The 24,845-nt window shown below is 37.2% G+C and overlaps 1 protein-coding gene across 1 annotated transcript in view; it reads left to right on the top strand.

Moving 5' to 3' along the window:
* Positions 1–24,845, top strand: part of LOC150077329 (proton-coupled zinc antiporter SLC30A1-like) — a 214,786-nt gene that overhangs the window by 57,933 nt on the left and 132,008 nt on the right. The window contains exons 3-4 of the mRNA XM_090385858.1: positions 7,990–8,224; positions 11,195–11,338. Of these exons, the coding sequence (XP_090241984.1) occupies positions 7,990–8,224; positions 11,195–11,338 (379 nt within the window). The remainder of the gene's footprint in view (positions 1–7,989; positions 8,225–11,194; positions 11,339–24,845) is intronic.

Consider the following 24,845-nt stretch of genomic DNA (forward strand, 5'->3'; position numbering starts at 1 on the left):
GTGTTTCAACTGTTGATGATCCTGCTCAGGTAGCTAACAAACTAAATGAATATTTTGCATCGACATTCACACATGAGGTGTTATTCAGCGAGGGGAATGCCAGAGGTGTATTCAACTCTGGCAGTAAGCCAGATAATCTTGTAATAACTGAGAGTAAAGTGGAGGAGAAATTGTTAAAGATAAACACAAGAAAGGCACCTGGGGTGGATGGGATCTATCCAGTTATATTAAAGGAGGTAGCAAACCGTTAGTCATAATTATGAGAGATTCCTTGGACTCAGGGGAGGTACCCATAGACTGGAGATGTGAAAATGTGACCCCAATTCACAAAGGAGGATCAAAGAATTATACACCCGTGAATTTAACTTCTGTTCCAGGAAAATTAATAGAGGCACTTGTTAAAGAAGCACTGCAGCATCATCTAGACAAGACTTCAGTTATAGCTTGGACACAGCATGGTTTTGTTAAGGATAAGTCTTGCCTGACCAATTTGATTGGATACTATGATGCAGTCACAAAAGAACTGGATGCAGGGAATAACCTTGATATTATATACTTGGATCTTAGAAAGGCTTTTGATACTGTTGCACATGGAAGACTGCTGCACAAATTGGAGCAGTGTGGCATTGGAGGCAAATTGCTGCTATGGATAAAAGGGTGGTTAAGGGGGAAAAGACAGACAGTGGTAATCAATGGACACTGCTCATCGTGGACTAATGTTATTAGTGGAGTCCCTCAGGGTTCAGTGTTGGGTCCATTATTGTTTTCTGTATTTATAAATAATATTGATGATGGTATATCAAGCTTAATGTCCAAGTTTGCAGATGATACAAAGGTTGGCAGGGTTGTTAAGGACACTACTGATGCTATGCTGCTGCAACAGAGGCTGGAAAGGTTGAGCAGATGGGCTGAGAGGTTGCAAATGAAGTTTAATATTGACAAATGTAAAGTACTACATATGGGAAACAGCAACCCGAGAGCAACATATCAACTATGTGGTACTACACTGACAGTGGTAGAGAATGAAAAAGACCTTGGGGTAATTGTGCAGGCAGAAAGGAAGTTCTCTGAGCAGTGCAGACAGGCTGCAAGAGTAGCTCATGGTGTCTTGTCAATGATATACAAGAATTTTTCTAGCAAGGATAAGGAGGTGATTATTCCCTTGTATAAGGCAATGGTCAGGCCACACCTTGAGTACTGTATACAGGTCTGGAGGCCTCATTTCAAGAAGGATGTAGAGCTGCTGGAACGAGTACAGAGAAGGGCAACAAGATTAGTGAATGGAACAAAGGGTTGCTCTTACGAATAAAAGGCTTAAGTTTTGCAAATTACAGTGTCTGGAGACTAGGCACCGGCAAGGTGATCTGATAGAGGTGTATAATGGCGTATAGAGGTGTTTTTTTTTTTTTTTTTTTGCTGATGCTGCATAAGCTAGCTTTCTTGCATCATATGCCTCTACTAATGCTAATGCTAATAAAGCCTTGAACGGTTTGAGCATGCTCAATGCTGATGCAATTCTTCCCCTTGCTCACAATAATCACCTTAGAGGACATAAATTCAATTTGAGGAAAGACAGATGTAGGATAGGTATGCGGAAATTTGCCTTTAGCCAGCGGGTAGTTGGCTGGTAAAACAGACTTCCATCCCTTGTTGTGGAATTTGATAGCCAGAATAAATTTAAGGCTCAGCTGGACAGGTAATTCGAACGAACGGAGGTGTGAAGTGGAAAGTTTTTTTTTTTTTTTTTTTTTGGCTGATGCTGCATAAGCTTGCTTTCTTGCATCATATGCCTCTACTAATGCTAATGCTATATTATTCTGGGCTTTCTGGCTGAACTACAGAACATGGGTATCTCCAGAAAAGTTTTAATAATAAATGACATGAAGCTTTCAGGGTTAAATGGGCCCCCCCCTTCATCAGCAAATTCTAACGGGATAAAGATGTTAGAGACAAAATTTTACAGATACAGGGTTGTGCGTGCAGTGATGAGTGCATGGACACATGATTAAACATTCTGTTAACAAACCGTTAAAAATGTTAAAAGATGTTAAAAATGATCTAAAGAAGGAAAAGGTGAGAATTTGGGAATACTTAATGATGGAATAGGAAACACTTGGAAGTTCATTGCATGTAAAGAATATTGCTTATGTGCGATGTCCATAGTTCACTCTGTGTTTTCAATGTACCTTTCTCTTGACTGGTCGTGGGTCCATCTTCACAAAGTTAAATCACTTAGGGAATATCTGAATGAATTATTTGCTTTTGTGCTTCTAAAGAGATGGGATTACACTCTCATCTCTTCACTCTCATGAATGATATCACTCTCATGAATGATATCAGGTTAGAGCTAATTCCTAGAGTGCTCAGTCTGAATAGTTTGAAAGAGTGGAATCAGCAATTATTAACTGGTTCCAAAGAGGAATTCTGCTCTTGAAGAGTTTGTGATTTGAATGTCACAGTGTTATGAATCTATTGAAAACTAAGGATTAGACTGAACAAATTCCTATATGCTTACAAATTCAGAACAAAATTTTTATGTTAATATCTTAGGAGTAAGCATGGAGGTAAACTGTTCTGAATATTTGGTGGATTAGTTACTCCTAATTCAATACAGTTTTTATTGATATAAAAACTCACTGAAATGACAAAATGAGAATGCTGCCTTTCAGGAGTTTGTGAGAGCAGTTTTTAAAAAGTGGAGAACGTTGTTATGAATCTATTAAAAATTGATTAAGAACCACGTTGTAAGAATTCCTGTAGGGCAGTCATATGTTTAAACATTTCAGAAAGCGATTTCTTGTTAAATATTTTTCCCAGCAACAAGCTGGGAACAGTTTGCGTGTCAGAGATTCCATGTTGTGAATTACTGGACTGGTTTGCTTTGGAGAAATTCTGGAGAGTCTCTCACAGTCATTACGGTACTGTAGCAAACCTTGATCTTGCTATATTATAACATAGCTTTTGTAGTGTGAATATTTCTAGGCTAACTACATTATGACTTGAGCAGCTATACAACTTTGGAAAGTGAAGAATTGGTCTGAACAAGTTATCAGAGTGGGTTCGGTCTCGTCAAAGATAAAAGGATTTTATTCAGTTCTCAAGAAATTTTTATCTGATTTTCTGATGGTGATTCATTGTTCTGCCTTAGTGGCTAATTCTGGATGGTGGTTCATTGTGCTACTGTGGAGGTTTTCCCCAGGCTGGTTGGAATGATGGCAACTCACTGTACTTAGTAGCTAGATGGTGACTCACTATACAATAGAGAGCACGGATACCAAAGATTAGCATTTAAAAACAATGTGTAAAAAAAAAAAAGGTGTGGTATACAATGCAGCTGTTTCAAATATCCGGAGCAGTGGATGCCCAGGAGCAGGGCTGCTGCAAGTGGGTAGGCGAGGTAAGCGTTGTTTACAGGCTGTTTTTAAAAAAATTGCAGTTTCATTTTCGCCATTTCAGCTCCGACATATTGTGATGTCACGTCATATCCCCTGCCCACTCAGTAACATGCAGGCCGAGGAGGAGAGGGGAAAAGCAGTGAGGAGGAGGTGTCTTCACGTCCTATCACTTCCTTCCTCCTCTCTTTATCACCGAAGTACCGGGTTATACCCATGTTCTGGATATAACCCTGCTAAATATAAATACGAAACACGTATTCAGATAATAAGCAAATTAACATAAGTCTGCAATTTCATGTACTGTACTGTATTTATTTAAAATGAATTATTTGGCTGCCATGTTGAATACTGGTAAACGTTAACCAATCAGATAACCAGCACAACTTCTGGGTATGTGGGACAGGTGGTTGGATAGGTTTTATGAGTACCACTACGTTGCAGACTGGTAATCCCTTTGGCTCGTAATTCGTGCTTGGTAGCAGCACTAATTGACTCAATTGCCCGAAGGCCAGAGGTGCGAACAATGCTTTCCAATTAAGTCTCTCATAATCTGTTCTGTTCATCATATGCAAATTTTCTTTGTTCTACGAAAACTATTTTGAATGTAATTACCAAGGGGAATTCAAAAAATATCGCTAAGTAGAAAATTTCGCTATAAAGAAGTTTGTTAAACAGTGGTCCAACTTGCATATGTCAAAAATGTTTTTGGCGCCCTCCCAAACTGCCGCCTGTAAGCAACGCTTACCTCACCTACTCACTTGCGGCAGCCCTGCTCCCGGGCATCCACTGCTCCGGATATTTGAAACAGTTACATTGTATACCACACCTTTTTTTTTTTTACACATTGTTTTTAAATGCTAATCTTTGGTATCCGTGCTCTCTATCGTATAGCGAGTCACCATCTGGCTAGTAAGTACAGTGAGTCGCCATCATTCCAACCAGCTTGGGGAAACCTCCATGGTAGCACAATGAACCATCCAGAATTAGCCACTGAGGAAGAACAATGAATCACCATCAGAAAATCGGATAAAAATTTCTTGAGAACTGCATAAAATCCTTTTATCTTTGACGAGACTGAACCCACAACCGACTCACCTACAGTGAGTTGCCATCTTGTTCAGACCAATTGTTCACTTTCCCAGGTTGTATAGCTGCTCAAGTCATAATGTAGTTAGCCTAGAAATATTCACACTACAAAAGCTATGTTACAATATAGCAAGATCAAGGCTTGCTACAGTACTGTAATGACTGTGAGAGACTCTCCAGAATTTCTCCAAAGCAAACCAGTCCAGTAATTCACAACATGAAATCTCTGACATGCAAATTCTTTCCAGCTTGTTGCTGGGAAAAATATTTAACAAAGAAATCGCTTTCTGAAATTTTTAAACATATGAATCCCCTACAGGATTTCTTACAACGTGGTTCTTAATCAATTTTTAATAGATTCATAACAACGTTCTCCACTTTTTAAAAACTGCTCTCACAAACTCCTGAAAGGCAGCATCCTCATTTTGTCATTTCAGTGAGTTTTTATATCAATAAAAACTGTATTGAATTAGGAGTAACTAATCCACCAAATATTCAGAACAGTTTACCTCCATGCTTACTCCTAAGATATTAACATAAAAATTTTGTTCTGAATTTGTAAGCATATAGGAATTTGTTCAGTCTAATCCTTAGTTTTCAATAGATTCATAACACTGTGACATTCACAGCCTTTTTTTAAACACAGCTATCACAAACTCTTCAAGAGCAGAATTCCTCTTTGGAACCAGTTAATAATTGCTGATTCCTCTCTTTCAATCTATTCAGACTGAGCACTCTAGGAATTAGCTCTAACCTGAGATCATTCATGATAGTGATATAATATGTAATCCCATCTCTTTAGAAGCACAAAAGCAATTAATTCACTCAGACATTCCCTAAGTGATTTAACTTTGTGAAAATGGACTCATGACCAGTCAAGAGAAAGGTACATTGAAAACCCAGAGTTAACTATGGATATTGCACATAAGCAATATTCTTTACATGCAATGAACTTCCAAGTGTTTCCTATTCCATCATTAAGTATTCCCAAATTCTCACCTTTTCCTTCTTTAGATCATTTTTAACATCTTTTAACATTTTTAACAGTTGAATGTTTAATCACGTGTCCATGCACTCATCACTGCATGCACAACCCTGTATCTGTAAAATTTTGTCTCTAACATCTTTATCCCATTAGAATTTGCTGATGAAGGGGGCCCATTTAATCCTGAAAGCTTCATGTCATTTATTATTAAAACTTTTCTGGAGATACCCATGTTCTGTAGTTCAGCCAGAAAGCTCAGAATAATATATATCATACTATTTTTAGCAAGGCAATGTATAGCATTCAAGGGATCTTCAAAAGATTTATATGAAAATGGTAATGGTAACTTTTTAGAACTTCGTGAAACAATTGCTAAATTTGATTCAGTTATGGCAGAAAATATTTGCTGTATTCAGAAATCTGAATCGAAAAATATTGCGCATTATTTCATTGATCAAATACAAAATGAAATTATTGAAATAATTTCACAAAATATTACAGATAAAATACTAGAAATTACTAGAGAAGCCAAATATTTTGCTGTGATTTTGGTATAAATGACAAGTGACAAAAATAAAGATATGGATTCAAGGAACCATGCTAAATCAATAGCTTTAAAAATAAAATCTAAATTTCTTTGTTCGATTATAATTTGGCATGAAATTTTAAATAAAATTAATCCGATAAGTAAAATGCTCCAAAAAAAAAAAAAAAATGGATTCTGATATATTGATGAAGCTCTTGAATGTCTACAAAATATTACGGAATTTTTAAAGAAAATAGAACAGAGGAAGCAGCCCAAAAAAATGTCCAAAAAATATGGCTACTATCATTGGCATTCAAGCATTGTTTCCAGAAGTAAGCACTGTAAGGAAAAGATTGAAAAAACGTCATTTCGATTATGAAAGTAGAGATGAAAGCTATTCACGATCTGCAACAAAATTTCAAAATTAATTATTTCTTTCAAATGACATAACAATTTTCTCCTTAACTGAAAGGTTTACATTAATGAAAGGACAATTAATGGTTTACATTAATGAAAGCTCTCCAATATCATGCTGAGCTGCATAAGTTGCTATTATTATAATATATAAATTATTATTATATTATTGGGATAAAAATACAGTCCTAGAACAGATGAAGGCCAAGAGATGGTTATGCTCCATTCTGTTCTTTTTCTTGATAATTTTCTTATTTTTCCAGACAGATATTCAACTTGTCTGATAAATTGAATTAGATTAGATCAAATCTAGAATAGAAAATAAGTTGTGGTGCTTTGGGAGCAGTTTTATACCCTACCTGAAATGCATGCTTGTATAAAAATTATTATAATGGCACTCAGGATCATACTTACACTTCTCGGGGGTCTGAGGCACTAACTCTTGCAGGGGCCCCCCCTTTAAAGATACCAGAGTCCCAAAAAAACCATGCATATATAAATATAATCAGAAAAAAAACCAATTATTTTTACTAATATTTTTAAATATAAACGTTGTACTACTACTACGAAATACGAACTAAACTCTGTGTCGCAACAGCCTGTGAGGGTATGATGACCAGCCACACAGCTTTGGCAGGTCACCACGCGGTTAGTGAATTGACTTCCATCACGTGTTTTGTGACCAGCGTCCGATGTTCTTTCACAAGTTCCTAATTTCACATCACGATGCTGGGTGAACACCATATATTTGGGCCCCCCACTGAAATCGATCCCAGGCCGCCTGCACTGTCAGAACCGAGCTGTGGTTCTGACGGTGCTCAATTTATCTTGAATTAAACTATTCCTCAAATAGTTTTTTACTTGTTTGAGAACAGAAAAAAATGATTGTTCCCTGCTTGCGTTATTAAAAATATTTTTAATATTGTTAAAAATATCTCTTTATACATTAAAAAAGTTTTCCTGCTAGTGATATTTATTTGAGCCAATGGGAGAAGAGGGAGAGGCAATTATGTCACTAAAAATGCAATTAATTATTGACAACTACCTCCATAACGTTCACCACCTCGTGCACTAATAATTTGATGTTTCTTTGTAACGTTTTTTGTACATTAATGAATATTGTATATTTGTAAAATAGTTTAGTATTTTTTAAATATTTGTATAGTTTGTATATATTTCAGTTAAATGTTTTAGTCCTGCTCTTTCGGATGCAACAATATTCCTCATTCATTATGGAACCCAAATCAATGTGTAAAGACAGCAGTCATAATCACTGTGCTTGAGGGTTCATTCGGTCACATCTATCGGATTCGCCGACAACCATTTTGGTCAACATGGTTCTAAATAATGGAGGAACATCTAGCGGACAGATTCTGTATGTGATCAAATTCCTGTTAGCCAGCATCTAATCTTTATTTTTTAGCCAATATATGCCATGGCATTAACCCACTAACTTTATTTCAAACATTATTGACATTATGGATTATCCCTTTTTTCTTTTTCTTTAGGTAACCTTTTTTTTTTGTTTGTTATGCACCTTAACCAGTGCCTTTTTAAATAATAACAAAAACTTTACCCCATAGATAACCAAGGAAAAAACTTTAAAAAATACCTTTGGCTGGGCTCGAGTGGAAGTCCTAGGAATGCTCATCAACACTTTGTTTCTCTGTGCCTTCTGCTTTGCTGTTGCAGTAGATGCAATCCAGGTTGTCGTACATGCTTCTCATGAGAGCACAGAACCACAATATCCTTTATTAGTTCTGATTATTGGCCTATTAGTGCTAATCATCAATGTTATCTGTTTTCTATTAATTGGAGGTAAGTTCTTTTTTCTCATTTATAATCAGAATTACCTTATACTTGAAGTTTACATTAAGTAACAATGTTTGTTATTAAAGAAGGTTTCCTTCTGGATGCTAATTACATTTGGAACAAAATTAAACAAATTGTTATTATTAATTAATTTGCATATTATTAACACATCTGCTGTTTTTAACTCGGCTTTTTGCACTGATTTCAGAAATGTTATTCGTTTTTTTTTATTTATTTTTATTACATACTGTTTTTTCACAAATCATTTAAGTTGATATCACGAATTGGAATTGATTTATTGAATGTATTAAGTTAGCCGTAAATGCTGGAAATTTGTAAACTAAATCTTCACATGTTGGCAATGCCACCTTCAGTTATTTGAGAGTTCCATGCAACAGTGTTTATCAGTATAAGCTGATAAACAATGCTGCATGGAACTGTAAACACTGCTCAGTTTATTTTTGAAGTTTATATTTGTGGTCCTTGTAGTCCTCAAGAAAAAGATAAGGTATTACAGAATTTGTAAAAAAATGTACATTGTGCTTATTTTGGAATGAAACTTGGTGACCAAGATAAACAATTGACTCCACATAAAGTTTGCTGAACCTGTGTTGAAGCATTCAGATTGTAAAAAAATAGTAAAAAGAAGGCTATGCATTTGCAATTCCCATGAGTTGGCAGAGCCTACAAACCACTGTGATGACTTATTTTTGCATATTTAATGTAAAGGGACAGAAGATGCAAAGAGTAAGAAGGACATTGAGTATCCTAATATTCCATCTGTCATTAGACCAGTCTCATATGCAGACAACCTGCCAATTCTATGTCCTCCAATTATGTTGGGGAATGTAGCAGCTTTAATTTTCATCTCTCTGAAAATTTATTTCAGAGAGCTGAAAGTGAAACTTCTGAAGATGAAACTGAGGTCTACATGCCTGGAGACATTGAGTCCAGCCCTAAAATGTTTTCACAACATGAAATCAATGATTTGGTAAGAGATTTAGATTTACCAAAGGAATCTGCAGAACTCCTTAGTTCCAGACTTAAGTCAAAAAATCTTCTAGCACATGGGATGTTTTTCTCATGGCACAGACACAGAGAGAGAATGAGTAATAGTTGCCTACTTTTCTGAGGACTATTCTATGGTTTTTTGCAGTAGTATAAATAACTTAATGTAGTATAAATAACTATTTAGAGAATTAGTTACAATCTTACACAGTGGAGACTTTTTATTGACCCATCAAAGAGGAATGTCTCAGAGGTGTATTGCTTGACAATGGAAATAAATATGGGTCAATTCCGGTTGAAAGAAACATACAAATACATGAAGTTTTTGACAAATATTAAGCAAGAAGAACAGAGTTGGTTGGTCTCTGCTGCCTTTAGAATGATAGGGATGTTACCTGGATGACCGCAATCTGGCTACACAAAAATACCTTGCTTTTTTGTGCGAGTGGGACAATCGGGCAAGGAGTAAGCATTGGGATGTCAAGGTCTGGCCAAAGAGGAGCAGTTTGTTGATTGGATCAAAGTGGTTTATAAACCACTGGTAACTGTCCCCAAAAACCCAAAACTGTCCTCCTTGCACATCAAAAACTGGGTTTGATGAAACAGTTTGTGAAAACTTTACCTTAGAAAGGTCCCTGCTTCAACTCTTCCTCTTAAATTCCCATCGATTACCCAAGAGAGGCTAAAACAAGGCATTTGTATTGGAGCTTAAATTCGCAAACTGACAAAGGGCTGAGATTTTGAGGGAACTATGAATAAAAGGGAAAAACAGGCATAGATTAGTTTCAGCTCTGTTGTTGATCTTCTTAGGGAACAACAAGGATCCAACTAAATTATGTGTTACGGAATGAGACCTGTGAAAATATAAATCCCAGCCTTTGACAAGAATATAGTTGAAAATATGTTGGAAAACATATTTTCAGTAACCTACTATTTTCATATTTTCGAAAACCTTGTTGATATAGCTGTACGGAGAACTGCCACAATGGCGAAGTCAACAGTTTCTCACATGCCAGTCATAAATTTCTCTTTGTAAACAGAAAGGCACGCTCTTTCAACATCAACAAATGAATTAAGTATCGTGTTTCGTAAGCCCTAGGCTAGTTAGGGTGGGGTTAGAAAAATAACTGAAAAAGGCCTAAAAAATGCAAACTTTATATGTCACATTTTTGTCATTTGTGTGAAATTGAATAGAAATTTCTGAAAATTGAAGCAGGAAAATGCAAGAAAATAGTTCTGGCTTTAAAGAAGCTGGTCTGCAGCACGAGTTTCAAGACATTTTTTACACTCCCACATCAAATACTTTCCAGAAAATCTATGAAGTGTTAGTGAAGAACAGGGTAAGAAGTTTCACCAGGACATTATAGACATGGAGATGAAGTACCAGGGGAGTTGAAATGTTAACATGATGGTTGACTATTGTTGGATGCTCAAGAGAGACCGAAAAGTAGAAGGATCTGCAAGAAAATCAAAGAAACAAAAATTTGACCCATTGCAGATCAGTTTTTGAAATGAGAGGTGAATGTTTAGTGGACTTTTTACCACACTGTCCTTTTTAATAGTGTTTTCTACTGGTATTAAATATAAAAGTCTGGTAAAAGAATTTGTGAAGTGCACAAATTCTGCCATAATTAATAAAAATTTATGGAAAATCAAATTTTCTTTCATGATTTTTGAAGAAACCTGAAGAAGAAGATGGAAGCAAACAAAAACCAATTTTTGAAATCAGCTTTAGAAAATTATTCAAAAACACTCTTTTCTGAGAAAACAGTGAATTTTTTTTTTTCAAAATGCAGTGTAGTATAATTATTTTTAATATAAATTATGCTTAGAACAAGAAGCATCCTAATGGATGTCTTTTGTTTTAAGTGTTATTTGCATTTTTTTAAAAATCCTACTAATGATTAAACAGAATTCAAAGTAGAGTTAGAAAACAACTATCACAAACTGCTCATGTTTCTTTATCAGGTTACACACACCACCAGGGATGTTATCTCTTCATTCAAGGAAACAAAGTCCAACTAAATTATGTGTTACGGAATGAGACCTGTGAAAATATAAATCCCAACCTTCTACGAAATTGGTATCGCCGTGGCAGACAGAATGGATGTGGTAAGTACGATAGATTTGTATAGGCAATGTTTAACATCTTGCTGATGAAACATACTCTGTCCTCCAACATGTATTGAGAATACCTGACCCTGGAAGTAATGGTTAATTCCAAAGGTAATGTGATAAATAGATGGCATTACCATTCAAAAGTATGATATTATTATTATTAGAATATGATGCAAGGAAGCCTTGAGGCTTATGCTGTACCAGCCAAAAAAAAAAAATTTCTGAATTACCTTGAGAGAGAGAGAGAGAGAGAGAGAGAGAACAAGAAACAGAAGTAGAACGGAATCACCAAGAAAGAGAAGAATGATAATATCCAGCTCAGGACCCTGGGTGTTCCAAGCCCATACCAGATGTGAGCCCCTGGGGTTGTATAGAATGCATACACTCTCAGTGACAAGTAGATGGAACAGATGGGAATGAAAAAAAATCAGTTGATTATTTGCTATTTTATGGTGCATTGGCAACTAGCATTAGTAAAGGCATATGATGCAAGAAAGCAAGCTTATACAACATCAGCCAAAAAAAAAAAAAAAAAACCGCTCCCATTTCACCCTTCCATTCGTTCCAAATACCTGTCCAGCTCAGCCTTAAATTTATTTAAGCTATTAACTTCCACAACAAAGGATGGAAGTCTGTTCCACCAACCAACTATCCGCTGGCTGAAGGCAAACTTCCGCACATCTATCCTACATCTGTCTTTCCTCAATTTGAATTTATGCCCTCTTCAGGTGATTATTCTGAGCAAGAGGAAGAATCCCATCAGCATTGAGCATGCTCAAACCATTCAAGGCTTTATACACCTCAATCAGATCACCTTGCAGGTGCCTAGTCTCCAGACACTATAATTTGCAAAATTTAAGCCTTTCTTCATAAGAGCAACCCTTTCTTCCATTCAGTAATCTTGTTGCCCTTCTCTGTACTCGTTCCAACAGCTGTACATACTTCTTAAAATGAGACATCCAGACCTGTATATAGTACTCAAGGTATGGCCTGACCATTGCCTTATACAAGGGGATAATCACCTCCTTATCCCTGTTAGAAAAATTCCTGTATATTGTTGACAAGACACTATGAGCTACTCTTGCAGACCGTCTGCACAGCTCAGAAAACTACATATCTGCCTGCACAATTACCCCCAGGTCCTTTTCGTTCTCTACCACTGTCAGTGTAGTACCATACAGTTCATACGTCACTCTGGGGTTACTGTTTCCTATATGTAATAGTTTACATTTGTCAATGTTAAACTTCATTTGCCAACTCTCAGCCCATCTGCTCAACTTTTCTAGATTCTGTTGCAGTAGCGTAGCATCATTAATGTCCTTAACAACCCTTTGTATCGTCTGCAAACGTGAACATTAAGCTTGATATACCATCATCAGTATCATTTATAAATACAGAAAACAACAATGGACCAAACACTGAACCCTGAGGGACTCCACTAATAACATTAGTCCACGATGAGCAGTGTCCATTGATTACCACTCTCTGTCTGCTCCCACTCAACCATCCCTTTATCCATAGCAGCAATTTGCCTCCAATGCCACACTGCTCCAATTTGTTCAGCAGTCTTCCTTGTGCAACAGTATCAAAAGCCTTTCTAAGATTCAAATATATGATATCACAGTTATTCCCTGCATCCAGTTCCTTTGTGACCACATCATAGTATCCAATCAACTTGGTCAGGCAAGACTTTCCACTTAACAAAACCATGCTGTGTCTGAATTATTCCTGCTGTCTTGTCTAGATGAACTTGCAGTGCTTCTTTAACCAGTGCCTCCATTAACTTTCCTGGAACAGAAGTTAAACTCACAGGTCTATAATTGATCCTCCAGCCTTTGATCCTCCTTTGTGAATTGGGGTTACATTTGCACATCTCCAGTCTGTGGGTACCTCCACTGAGTCCAAGGATGCTCTCATAATTATGGCAAACGGATTGCTTACTTCCTTTTCTGCCTCCTTTAATATACCTGGATAGAGCCCTTCCTCCCCAGGTGCCTTTTTTATGTTTATCTTCAACAATTTTTCCTCCACTTTCCTCTCAGTTATTACAAGATCCAGTGGACCAATCTGATTCATCCCTTCTAGAGTTTACATAGGTAAAGAACTACTTGTTGTTTTTCTTTGCATCCTTTGCCAAGCATTTCTCATAATCTGCCTTTGCCTGTCTAATCTCCTTTGTGACTTGGTTACAGACCAGCTTATATATATCATAACCTTCCATGTCACCCATTAAATTATATGTATCCCATGCATTTTTCTTCTCTGCCATATGTCTCATTAGTTCATCTGACATCCATTTAGGCCTAAACCTTGAACAATATTTCTTAGTTGGTATGTAAAGGCTAGTAGCTTCCAAGATAAATTCTTTGAATGATTCTCATTTTGAATTTGCTGTTGGTAACATCATCAGTTGGTCCCACTGTATAGAATTTAAATACTGTCTCAGACCACCGTAGTCACCTTTACGAAAGCAAAAACCTTTCCCTTTACCCCTGATGGTAGTTACCTATTTCAGTAAATCTCACTTCAGCACACTGTGATCACTGCCACCTAGTGGTTCCTTTATCTGCAGATTCTTAATGCATGAAGAATCACTACTGATAATCAGATCAAGAGTATTACTCCCTCTAGTTGCCTCCCAAACATGCTGATGTAGAAAACAGTCATCCAATATATCTACAGAAGCCGTGCTAGTGTGTGAGTGACCAACCCACAAATTGCAGTCAATATCTGGGAAATTAAAATCCCCCATTATAAGACTCTCTGATTTACTTGCCCACTTATTTCCCTGTACAGTTTCTTATTATACTCATCAGAGTCATTAGGCCTATAGCACACTCCTACTCTCAATTTTGATTTCCCAATGCTTATGTAACACCAAACTGACTCGACACTGCACTGTCCAGCGATGTCGACTGGCTTCACTTCCTTGGATTTTGTGTTTCTTAACTAATAGCATAACCCCTCCTCCCTTCCTCTCCCATAAGTGCTTCCTGTACACTTTGTACTCCCAAAACTCCAGTTCTGCATTCCTTATATCTGTGTGACACTGTGTCTCTTATATATCAACAATATCTGCCTTTTGATATTTTGAGCAATACCTCAAATTCATCAAATTTATTTATCAAACTCCCAGCATTGGTGTACATGCAAGTCTACATGCACCTGTTCCTGTTCTTTGTTACATTAACACAACCCATGTGTTTACTTGTACTGCAATGACTACCAGCAGTCTCTGAAATACCCTGCATCTTGTTTTCCAGGCTGCTTCCCATTCCAACAGAAGCAGTCCAAGAATCACTTTTGCCTCTGCCAGTGGCTACTGTTGATGTATTATTCCTTGTATCCCCCCCCAAGCTAGCAGTTTTCTGACCCACCTAACACTGCCTAGATAGCATCAGCAAATATTCTTGCACCCTTTCTATTTAAGTGTATCCCATCACTGTAGAAGCAGTCTCTCCTGTTAACAAGTACAGACCAGGCTGAAAAAAATTCGACACTTGAGCCTTGCACAATCTTCTCAGGGCCGAATCGATCGACAAGGCTCTCATCGTATACTCCCTCCTATTGTTTCTGGCTAGAATTGCAGACCCTTTCAAATTCAACCCTAATTCACGGCTTTTTTTCAACAGCGACCTGTACTTGTTATGTAATTCTGAATTTCTGCACATCTATCCTACATCTGTCTTTCCTCAATCTGAATTTATGCCGTCTCAGGTGATTATTCTGAGCAAGAGGAAAAATCCCATCAGCATTGAGCATGCTCAAACCATTCAAGGCTTTATACACCTCTATCAGATCACCTCGCCGGTAGGCACCTCCATAGCCAGGTGGGAAGGAGCAGCAGTGCATAGCACACGCTTCTTGATTAGACCGGGGTTCGAGCCCGTCACCACCAAATATGGAGGATGCGGAAAGGTCAGGGAATGACCACCGCATATCCTGGAGCAATATGGCCTTAGTTGCTAATGCTCCTAAAAACCAAATAACAAACAAACAAACAAACAAACAAACCTCGCCGGTGCCTAGTCTCCAGACTCTGTAATTTGCAAAAGTTAAGCCTTTCTTCGTAAGAGCAACCCTTTGTTCAATTCACTAATCTTGTTGCCCTTCTCTGTACTCGTTCCAGCAGCTCTACATCCTTCTTGAAATGAGGCCTGCAGACCTGTATACAGTGCTCAAGGTGTGGCCTGACCATTGCCTTATACAAGGGAATAATCACCTCCTTATCCCTGCTAGAAAAATTCCTGTATATCATTGACAAGACACCATGAGCTACTCTTGTAGCCCGTCTGCAGTGCTCAGAGAACTTCATATCGCCTGCACAATTACCCCCAGGTCCTTTTCATTCTCTCCTACTGCCAGTATAGTACCGCAGAGTTGATATGTTGCTCTGGGGTTGCTGTTTCCCATATGTAGTACTTTACATTTGTCAATGTTAAACTTCATTTTCCACTCTCAGCCCATCTGCTCAACCTTTCCAGATCCTCTTGCAGCAACATAGCGTCAGTAGTGTTTTTAACAACCCTGCCAACCTTTGTATCGTCTGCAAACTTGGACATTAAGCTTGATATACCATCATCAATATCATTTATAAATACAGAAAACAATAATGGACCCAACAGTGAACCCCGAGGACTCCACTAATAACATTAGTCCACGATGAGCAGTGTTCAATGATTACCACTCTCTGTCTTCTCCCCCTCAACTATCCCTTTATCCATAGCAACAATTTGCCTCCAATGCTACACTGCTCCAATTTGTGCAGTAGTCTTCCATGTGCAATAGTATCAAAAGCCTTTCTAAGATCCAAATATATAATATCAAAGTTATTCCCTGCATCCAGTTCTTTTGTGACTGCATCATATATCCAATCAAATTGTTTGGGCTAGATTTTCCCTTAACAAAACCATGCCGTGTCCGAGCTATAACTGAAGTCTTGTCTTGATGATGCTGCAGTGCTTCTTTAACCAGTGCCTCCATTAATTTTCCTGGAACAGAAGTTAAACTCACAGGTCTATAATTACTTGTGTCAGCCTTTGATCCTCCTTTGTGAATTGGGGTCACATTTGCAAATATTCGGTCTCCAGTCTATGGGTACCTCCCCTGAGTCCAAAGAAGCTCTCATAATTATGGCTAAGGGTTTGCTTACTTCCTTTGCTGCCTCCTTTAATATAACTGGATAGATCCCATCCACCCCAGGTGCCTTTTTTATGTTTATCCTCAACAATTTCTCCTCCACTTTCCTCTCAGTTATTACAAAATCATCTAGCTCACTGCCACAGTTTACTTCACCTCTGGAATTCCCCTTCCTGAATAACTCATCATGTGAATGTAGATGCAAAATACTCGTTTAGTTTGTTAGCCACCTGAGCAGGATCCTCAACTGTTGAACCATCAATATCCAGTGGACCAATCTGATTCATCCCTTTCCTTCTAGAGTTTACATAGGTAAAGAAATCTTTTCTGTTTTTCTTTGCATCCTTTGCCAAGGATTTCTTATAATCTGGCTTTGCCTGCCTAATCTCCTTTGTGACTTGGTTACAGACCTGCTTATATCTATCCTAGGCTTCCATGTCACCCATTAATTTATATGTATTCCATGCAGTTTTCTTCTCTGCCATATGTCTCATTAGTTCACCTGACATCCATTTAGGCCTAAACCTTGAATAATATTTCTTAGTTGGTATGTAAAGCCTAGTAGCTTCCAAGTTAAGTTCTTTTAATGCTTCCCATTTTGAATTTGCTGTTGGTAACATCATCAGTTGGTCCCACTGTATAGAATTTAAATACTGTTTCAGACCATCGAAGTCGCCTTTATGAAAGCAAAAATCCCTTCCCTTTACCCCTGATGGTAGTTACCTCTTTGAGTAAATCCCACTTCAGCACACTGTGATTACTGCCACCTAGTGGTTCCTTTATCTGCAGATTCTTTATGCATGAAGATCACTACTGATAATCAAGAGTATTATTCCCTCTAGTTGCCTCCCGAACATGCTGATGTAGAAAACAATCATCCAATAAATCCACAGAAGCCCCGCTAGTATGTGAGTGACCAACCCACAAATTCCAGTCAATATCTGGGAAATTAAAATCCCCCATTATAAGACTCTCTGATTTACTGGCTCACTCTCTTTCCCTGTACAGTTTCTTATTATACTCATCAGAGTCATTAGGCCTATAGCACACTCCTACTCTCAATTTTTTGATCTCCCAATTGTTATGTAACACCAAACTGACTCGACACTGCACTGTCCAGCGATGTCGACTGGCTTCACTTCCTTGGATTTTATGTGTTTTTTAACTAATAGCATAACCCTCCTCTCTTCCTATCCTGTCTATCCTTTCTGTACACATTGTACTCCCCAAATTCCAGTTCTGCATTCTTTGTATCTGTGTGACACCACGTCTCTGATATCCCAACAGTATCTGCCTTTGATGTTTTGAGCAATACCTCAAATTCAGCAATTTTATTTACCAAACTTCTAGCATTGGTATACATTGGTATACGCAAGTATACATGCACCTGTTCCTATTCTTAGCTATCCTAACAGAACCCATGTGTTTACTTGTACCGCAGTGACTCCCAGCAGTCTCTGAATCTTGTTTTCCAGGCTGCTGCTCATTCCAATAGAAGCAGTGCAAGAAACATGTACAATATCATCTTTTGTGCCCTTAAAAGATGATATCTGCTCTACAACATCATCAACCTTTGCCCCTGGCAGACATACCCTGGTCCTGTTCCACCTATCCTTTTTACGTAGCATGTTCCCCGTTTCACCGACAATAGTCACCAACAACTACTAGTTCCTGTGGGACCAGCGCATTCTTCCTTGGGGATTGCCCCTGTGTTACGTGATGATCAAGTGCAAGTTCTAGCGTTGATGTGGGCTGCTGAGAGCTTGATGGGCCCCTCAATTTAGATCCTTCGAGGTCATCCACCCTGTCCTTCAAGCTCTCATATAGGTCCATAACAACGCTGAGTTGTCACCTGATTTTCTTGCACTCCTTACATCGCGCATACACAAAGACATTGCCCTTTGGCAATATCATGTCCCATACCTGATTGCTCCACAAACATCAAGCAAGCAGTGCATTTTAAAAGGCTGTGATTCAGAGGGCATCTGCCTCCCTTAGTTGTCCCCTGGGCCAGAGCACTCCATTTAGCTTGAGTCTTTTGCTTTACTGCTCTGTCTGAGTCATTATTTCGATTCAATTTCAATAAAATTTCAATTTCACTACAAAAATTATAACCCTATACTTGTATCCCAATGCAGTTATAACACTATATATCTATATATATTTTATCAGTATCAAGTATTATCTTCGAGTTTCTTTATATAATTTCTGTATCAGTTATGTTGTAATTAATTATGTTACGCTTGTAAAATCTAAGTCATTATATGTATTTAGTTAAAAAGTACAATTTAATTGACAATGAAGTTCAACAAGATTAATAAATTTTACTGATTAATTGATAATATTATATACTATACTATACTAAGCTAACGCTATCTAGTTCGGGATATAACGTTGTATCGTATAACAATGGCGGCAAGTTACGAACTGTAAATCTACAGACACTTAAGTATAAATTAACTTCCAAATCTCGCTGTCTCAATTCAGAATAAACCAAGGATCTTGACTAGGTCTATAAGCTACTTATAGAAAATAATTTAATATAACAATTATCAATAAAGCAGCTAAATATAGCTAAAAAACTTCCCATTCACCGGCTCTGCAAAATTTGTAAAACATATGGATTGGTACCTTTACCGTTACTAAGTAATAACCTACAGAATCTCTATCGAAGTTAAAATTTAAACTAAGTATCCTAACTAGAAATATAAAGCTACACTAGAAAATAAGTTAATATGCCAATTTAAGCCAATTTAAGTTAATAAAACAGAAAAAACTTCTCTATTTATCTGAGCTGTAAAAACTTTGCCTGAACAAGGCTACTCTCGTTCCCACTCTAAGGGCATAATGTGCCAGATAAAGATAAAAAAGAAACAATATATATATATTACCATAACCTAACAGGTTATCACATCAAAAGTATAAAAGGATAAATTCAAATACAGTCAGTCCTCGTATAACACGTGTTTACACTACACGAATTCGATCATACACGATTTATAAATAGGGGAATGATATCGTATATAACATGAACGAAATTTGCTTATGCACGATTCACCTTTGTGTTTACAAGAAATGGCAGTTGAATGCAGAATCACCTGAATGCAACACGATAGGAATGAAGAGAAGATTCTGAAAATGTATTTATGTTTTTTATATCAGTGAAGGGGAAACTCTTTTTGCCATAATAACGTAAAAACCCACACAATTCCAGCTATCAGTATTATCGCAAATGCAATTAGATCGAGTTTACTACCAGTTTATAACAGATTCCACTAGCAGAAACGCAACTGGAAATTGTTTTTATTGTTTTATGGTAGTAACACCTAGAAATGTGCTTTAGTAAAATGTGAGCTAGTGAGATGTTCATAGTGTGTCTCTGCCTTACGGTGTTGTTTATTCAGTTGCTACACATGCGCAGCTTTGTTTATGTGTATCAAGCATGCCTCCTCGTTTTGTAATTGTGCTTTATTCCCTAAAAATGAGTAAAATACTTAAAAGGTGTGAAAAGGAAGCATCCTGGTGAAGACACTACAGATTCATAGAGAAAAAGAAAAGCAATATCCATAAACAGAGGCGGACTGGATCAAAAATTCTTACCTGGGAAAATTTGTAGCGGCCTCATACTAGCGTTTATGGCCAAAATCACACCAGTCTCCGGCCCACTGGGATTTCCCCGGTAAGGCTTATGGCCAGTCCGCATCTGTCGATAGAGAAAAAATATGAAATTGTGAAACGCTTTGAGCGAAATGAAAGACCATGTGATATTGCACATGCTACTGGCCTAAATGAGGCAACACCAAAAATTAGAAAGAATGCAGAGAAAATAAAAAGAAATTTCATAGCAGGAACAACTCAAAGTGTAATTAAAATCCATTAGATCAAGGCACAAAGAATTGGAAGAGATGGAACGGCTGTCATCTGTTTGGACAGAAAATCAAACAAACAACAAGTTTGCTTACGATAGAAGCAAAAGCATTAGCAATGTTTTAATGTCGTAATAAAATTCGTAAGTATTTTTTTATGATTATTTATTGTGTTTGGTAATGTTTTGGTTACAAATATGTGTTCAATCTTGGGTGGTCGGCACCTAACCCTATTTTTCCCATAAGGCCTGTTATTTATATTACACGATTTTGCATTGCACGAGGGTTTCTAGGAACACAGCTATCGTGCTATACGAGGACTGTGACTGTACAAGTGTATAAATTAACAGATTGTTAAGTTAAAAATGCTAGATATGCTATCTGTGACATCTAAAATCTGGCTGAGTATAAAGAGTTCGGCCAGATTAATAAAATCTGTAAGACATAAAGACGTTTGGACAATAAAGAGTGGGCATTCCATAAAAATATGAATAACAGTTAAAATTGTTTCACAGTTCTCACATATAGATGGGTCATCTGCCGTCAGCAGGAATGAGTGTGTCAGATGACTGTGACTTATGAGGACCCAAGCAAGAATAACTTCCTGTCTTCAGACCCTGCATAGATTGATGTTTGATGCATATTAAGGCGGAAACACACTATTATCACATCATGGGACTCTTGTCATGTCACTGTTTAGTATAAACTGTGAAGTCAGTTGTAGAAAAAGCATCACTGTAACGTAGGAAACACACTATTATCACATCATGGGACTCTTGTCATGTCACTGTTTAGTATAAACTGTGAAGTCAGTTGTAGAAAAAGCATCACTGTAACGTAGGAAACACACTATTATCACATCACGGAACTCTCGTCATGTCATTGTTTAGTGTAAACTGTGAAGTCAGTTGTAGAAGAAGCATCACTGTAACGTAGGGTGACCAGGTTAAAAATTTGATCTCGGTGTACTCATTCCTCATTTTGGGATACTCCCATTATACCTTTAAAAAACGAGCAATTTTAATAACAAATATTTTATTTCTATATTTTGTTGATTTTACAAGTTTGTGGAATGCAAAATTAGTGAAATTTTAATAAAATTAACCGAATTATAGCCTGTTGTTTAATTCGGAAAATTTTATTGCAAGAGTTAAACGCTAAAGGAAACTTTTATAAATATTAACATCAAATGTTTTACACAATTGTTTACAATACATATTTAATAAACCTGATTTATTTTATCAAAAAGAAAATATTTACCTAGCAATACTTTTCATTTGAGCAAATTTACTTTAAAAGTTTTTCATTTTTTGTGCATATGCATAAAATTATTTGCATGACATATTTTGATTGGTTTTCATCAACAGTAATCCTCAACATTCTTTAGGTCTAATTATTTCTATCCTTTTTCCATGCGTTAAACATTAAGTTAAATACTCGCTCACTCATTGCATTTGAGTGAGACAAAGCAAAATCAAAATTAATAATTTTAATTTTGATTCGTATTAATTAATTAATACGAAGTACGTAATCTGCATTACGTACTTCGTATGCATTTACAAATTTTTATCCAAATATCTGTAGTATTTTTGAGGTATTTTGTTGCAGTATTTTTATGGATGATTTCAACAGAACATATTCTTCATACAGCAAATCGATATTGATATTGGGAATTTTAAATTAAAAAAAAGTTTGTTGTCTGAGCCTTAAAACATTACAATGAAATAAAAAAGAAGTAGAATCTAAAAGGTTACAAAGTAGGATAATATAAATATTCTATAACCCTCTTTGTAAATAAGATAGAATGTCGTTTTTTGAGTCTTTAAGGGCAAATTTCAACAACAACTTTATTGTTAGTTAATTCTTTCTTCCTAAATAATCACTAAACAGGGTGTTTTATGATTTCTGCTTTTTTCAAATACCCCATTTCAAATTTTAAAAAATTTGAAATGGGGTATTTGAAAAATATCTTTGAAATTTATTATATTTCCAAAAAAGGGGTATTATACCCCGAAATGGGGTACATCTGGCAACCCTACTGTAATGTTGAAATTATTCCATAAAAATACTGAGACAAAATACCTCAAAAATACCACAGATACGACATAAAATGGAAGAGAACAGAAAAAGCGAATTCCATCATTTACTGCAGGACTTAGAAGAAGATGAAAATCATTTTAAGATGTACATACTTATGGATGAATAAAGAAGAATTTAATTTCCTATACAGGATGTTTCAAAAATGATCATCAATAATTTAAAGACGAAAAGCACAAACTAAAATAAGCAAAAAAAGTCCCAGTGAACATCGGGCTGCAAATGAACCGTTTTCGAGATAATGCACATTTTCTGTTAAGATCCGCCACTGACTATGGGAGCACTAGTTTAACAAAAAGCTGTGAATCCTTTGCCAACGGTGGTTTTATTAAACATAAGATAATACATTTTTAATTTTTGGTTTCAACACCACAGGATTTTACAGATGTTACATGTTACAGGATGTTACAAAAGGTGTTCAAAATGCTGTCCTTGCATCTGTATGCAGTTTATAGCCTTTTCTGCATTGAGTTGTGAATCCTTTCAGGCATTCCTGGGTCATTTATGATTTGCCAAAAAGCCCCTTCAACCCGATGCTGCAATTCTTCGACTGTGTTAATGTCAAAAGTGTACACCAAGCTTTTCATTGGCCCCAGATACAAAAATCCATAGGATTTAAGTCTGGTGATCTGGGATGCCACATATTACAGGCCCACCTCTACCTATCCACCGTTGACCATGCCTTCTAGTTAGATACTGAGTCACAACTCGAGCAAAATAAGCACTGGGAAAGGAAAAATGAGAGTAGGTGTGTGTTATAGGCCTAATGAATCTTATGAGTATAATGAGCAATTGTGCAAAGAAATAGTGGGCCAGTAAAATCAGAGTGTTTTATAATGGGGGATTTTAATTTCCCAGAGATTGACTGGAATTTGTGGGTTGGTCACTCACACACTAGCAAGCCTTTTGTGGATTTATTGGATGATTGTTTTTTACATCAGCATGTTCTGGAGACAACTAGAGGGAGTAATTCTCTTGATCTGGTTATCAGTAGTGATTCTTCATGCATTAAGAATCTGCAGATAAAGGAACCACTAAGTGGCAGTGAACACACTGTGCTGCAGTAGGATTTATTCAAAGAGGTAACTATCATCAGGGGTAAAGGAAAGGGTTTTTGCTTTCGTAAAGGTGACTACGGTGGTCTGAGACAATTCTATATGGTGGAACCAACTAATGATGTTACCAACAGCAAATTCAAAAAGGGAAGCATTCAAAGAAATAATCTTGGAAGCTACTAGGCTTTTCATACCAACTAAGAAATATTGTTCAAGATTTAGGCCTAAATGGATGTCAGATGAACTAATTAGACATGTGGCTGAGAAGAAAAATGCATGGGATACATATGAATTAACAGGTGACACAGAAGCCTATGATAGATATAAGCTGGTCTGTAACCAAGTCAAAAAGGAGGTTAGGCAGACAAAGGCAGATTACGAGAAATATTTGGCAAAGGATGCAAAGAAAAACAGCAAAGAGTTCTTTACTTATGTAAACTCTAGAAGGAAGTGGATTAATCACATTGGTCCACTTGATATCAGTGGTTCAACTGTTGATGATCCTGCTCAGGTAGCTAACAAACTAAATGAATATTTTGCATCTACATTCACACATGAGGAGTTATTCAGGGAGGGGAATGCCAGAGGTGTATTAAACTCTGGCAATAAGCTAGATAATCTTGTGATAACTGAGAATAAAGTCTGCAAGGATGGATATGTAACCTGGCCCATTCAGAGATGTATCTAGATGCACTTTCTCTCCCAACATGTGCCAGTTGAACGTACCCCAGACCATTACTGACCTGCCTGAACAGTTCCTTGTCATGGCAGATGCATAGCTTCGTGCGGTTTCCACCAGATACGCACTCTCCCATCCAGTCGAAATAACTGGAAACAGGACTCATCGGACCAGGAGACTTGTCTGCAATCATCCAAGGGGCCAGTGCCGATGTTCTTTCGCCCAGCTGAGGCATAGAGTCCTGTGTCGTAGTGTTAGCAATGGGACTCTGGTGGGTCGGCGGCTCCCATAACCTGTTGCAGCTAATGATCGCTTGATGGTCTTGGTGGAAACGTTTCTGGCACCTCCCTCATTGAAGTTGTCGTTGGCTAAAACAATGCGAGACAGACGTCGACGGCCACGTTCATCCACCACCTTTCTCTGCCCACGGCGCTGTCCACAATGAGATGTTATTCCGGAAATGGCATAGGATATGCCATTTCTTGATGCTCTCGAACAGGGATAGTGCAATTTCTGTACCACCTACGCAATAGAGTGACCCATGCATCAGGCATCCACTATCATCCCTCTTTCAAAGTCAGTTAACTCATGAAGTTTATCTATACTGACATTGAATTACCGTCTACATGAATGCAGTGTACCTATATACCTGCCAAGCAGCGGGT

The sequence above is a fragment of the Mastigoproctus giganteus genome, chromosome 12 (genome assembly GCF_048544385.1).
Source record: "Mastigoproctus giganteus isolate SK-2022 chromosome 12, ASM4854438v1, whole genome shotgun sequence".
In the NCBI taxonomy this organism is placed as follows: domain Eukaryota; kingdom Metazoa; phylum Arthropoda; class Arachnida; order Uropygi; family Thelyphonidae; genus Mastigoproctus; species Mastigoproctus giganteus.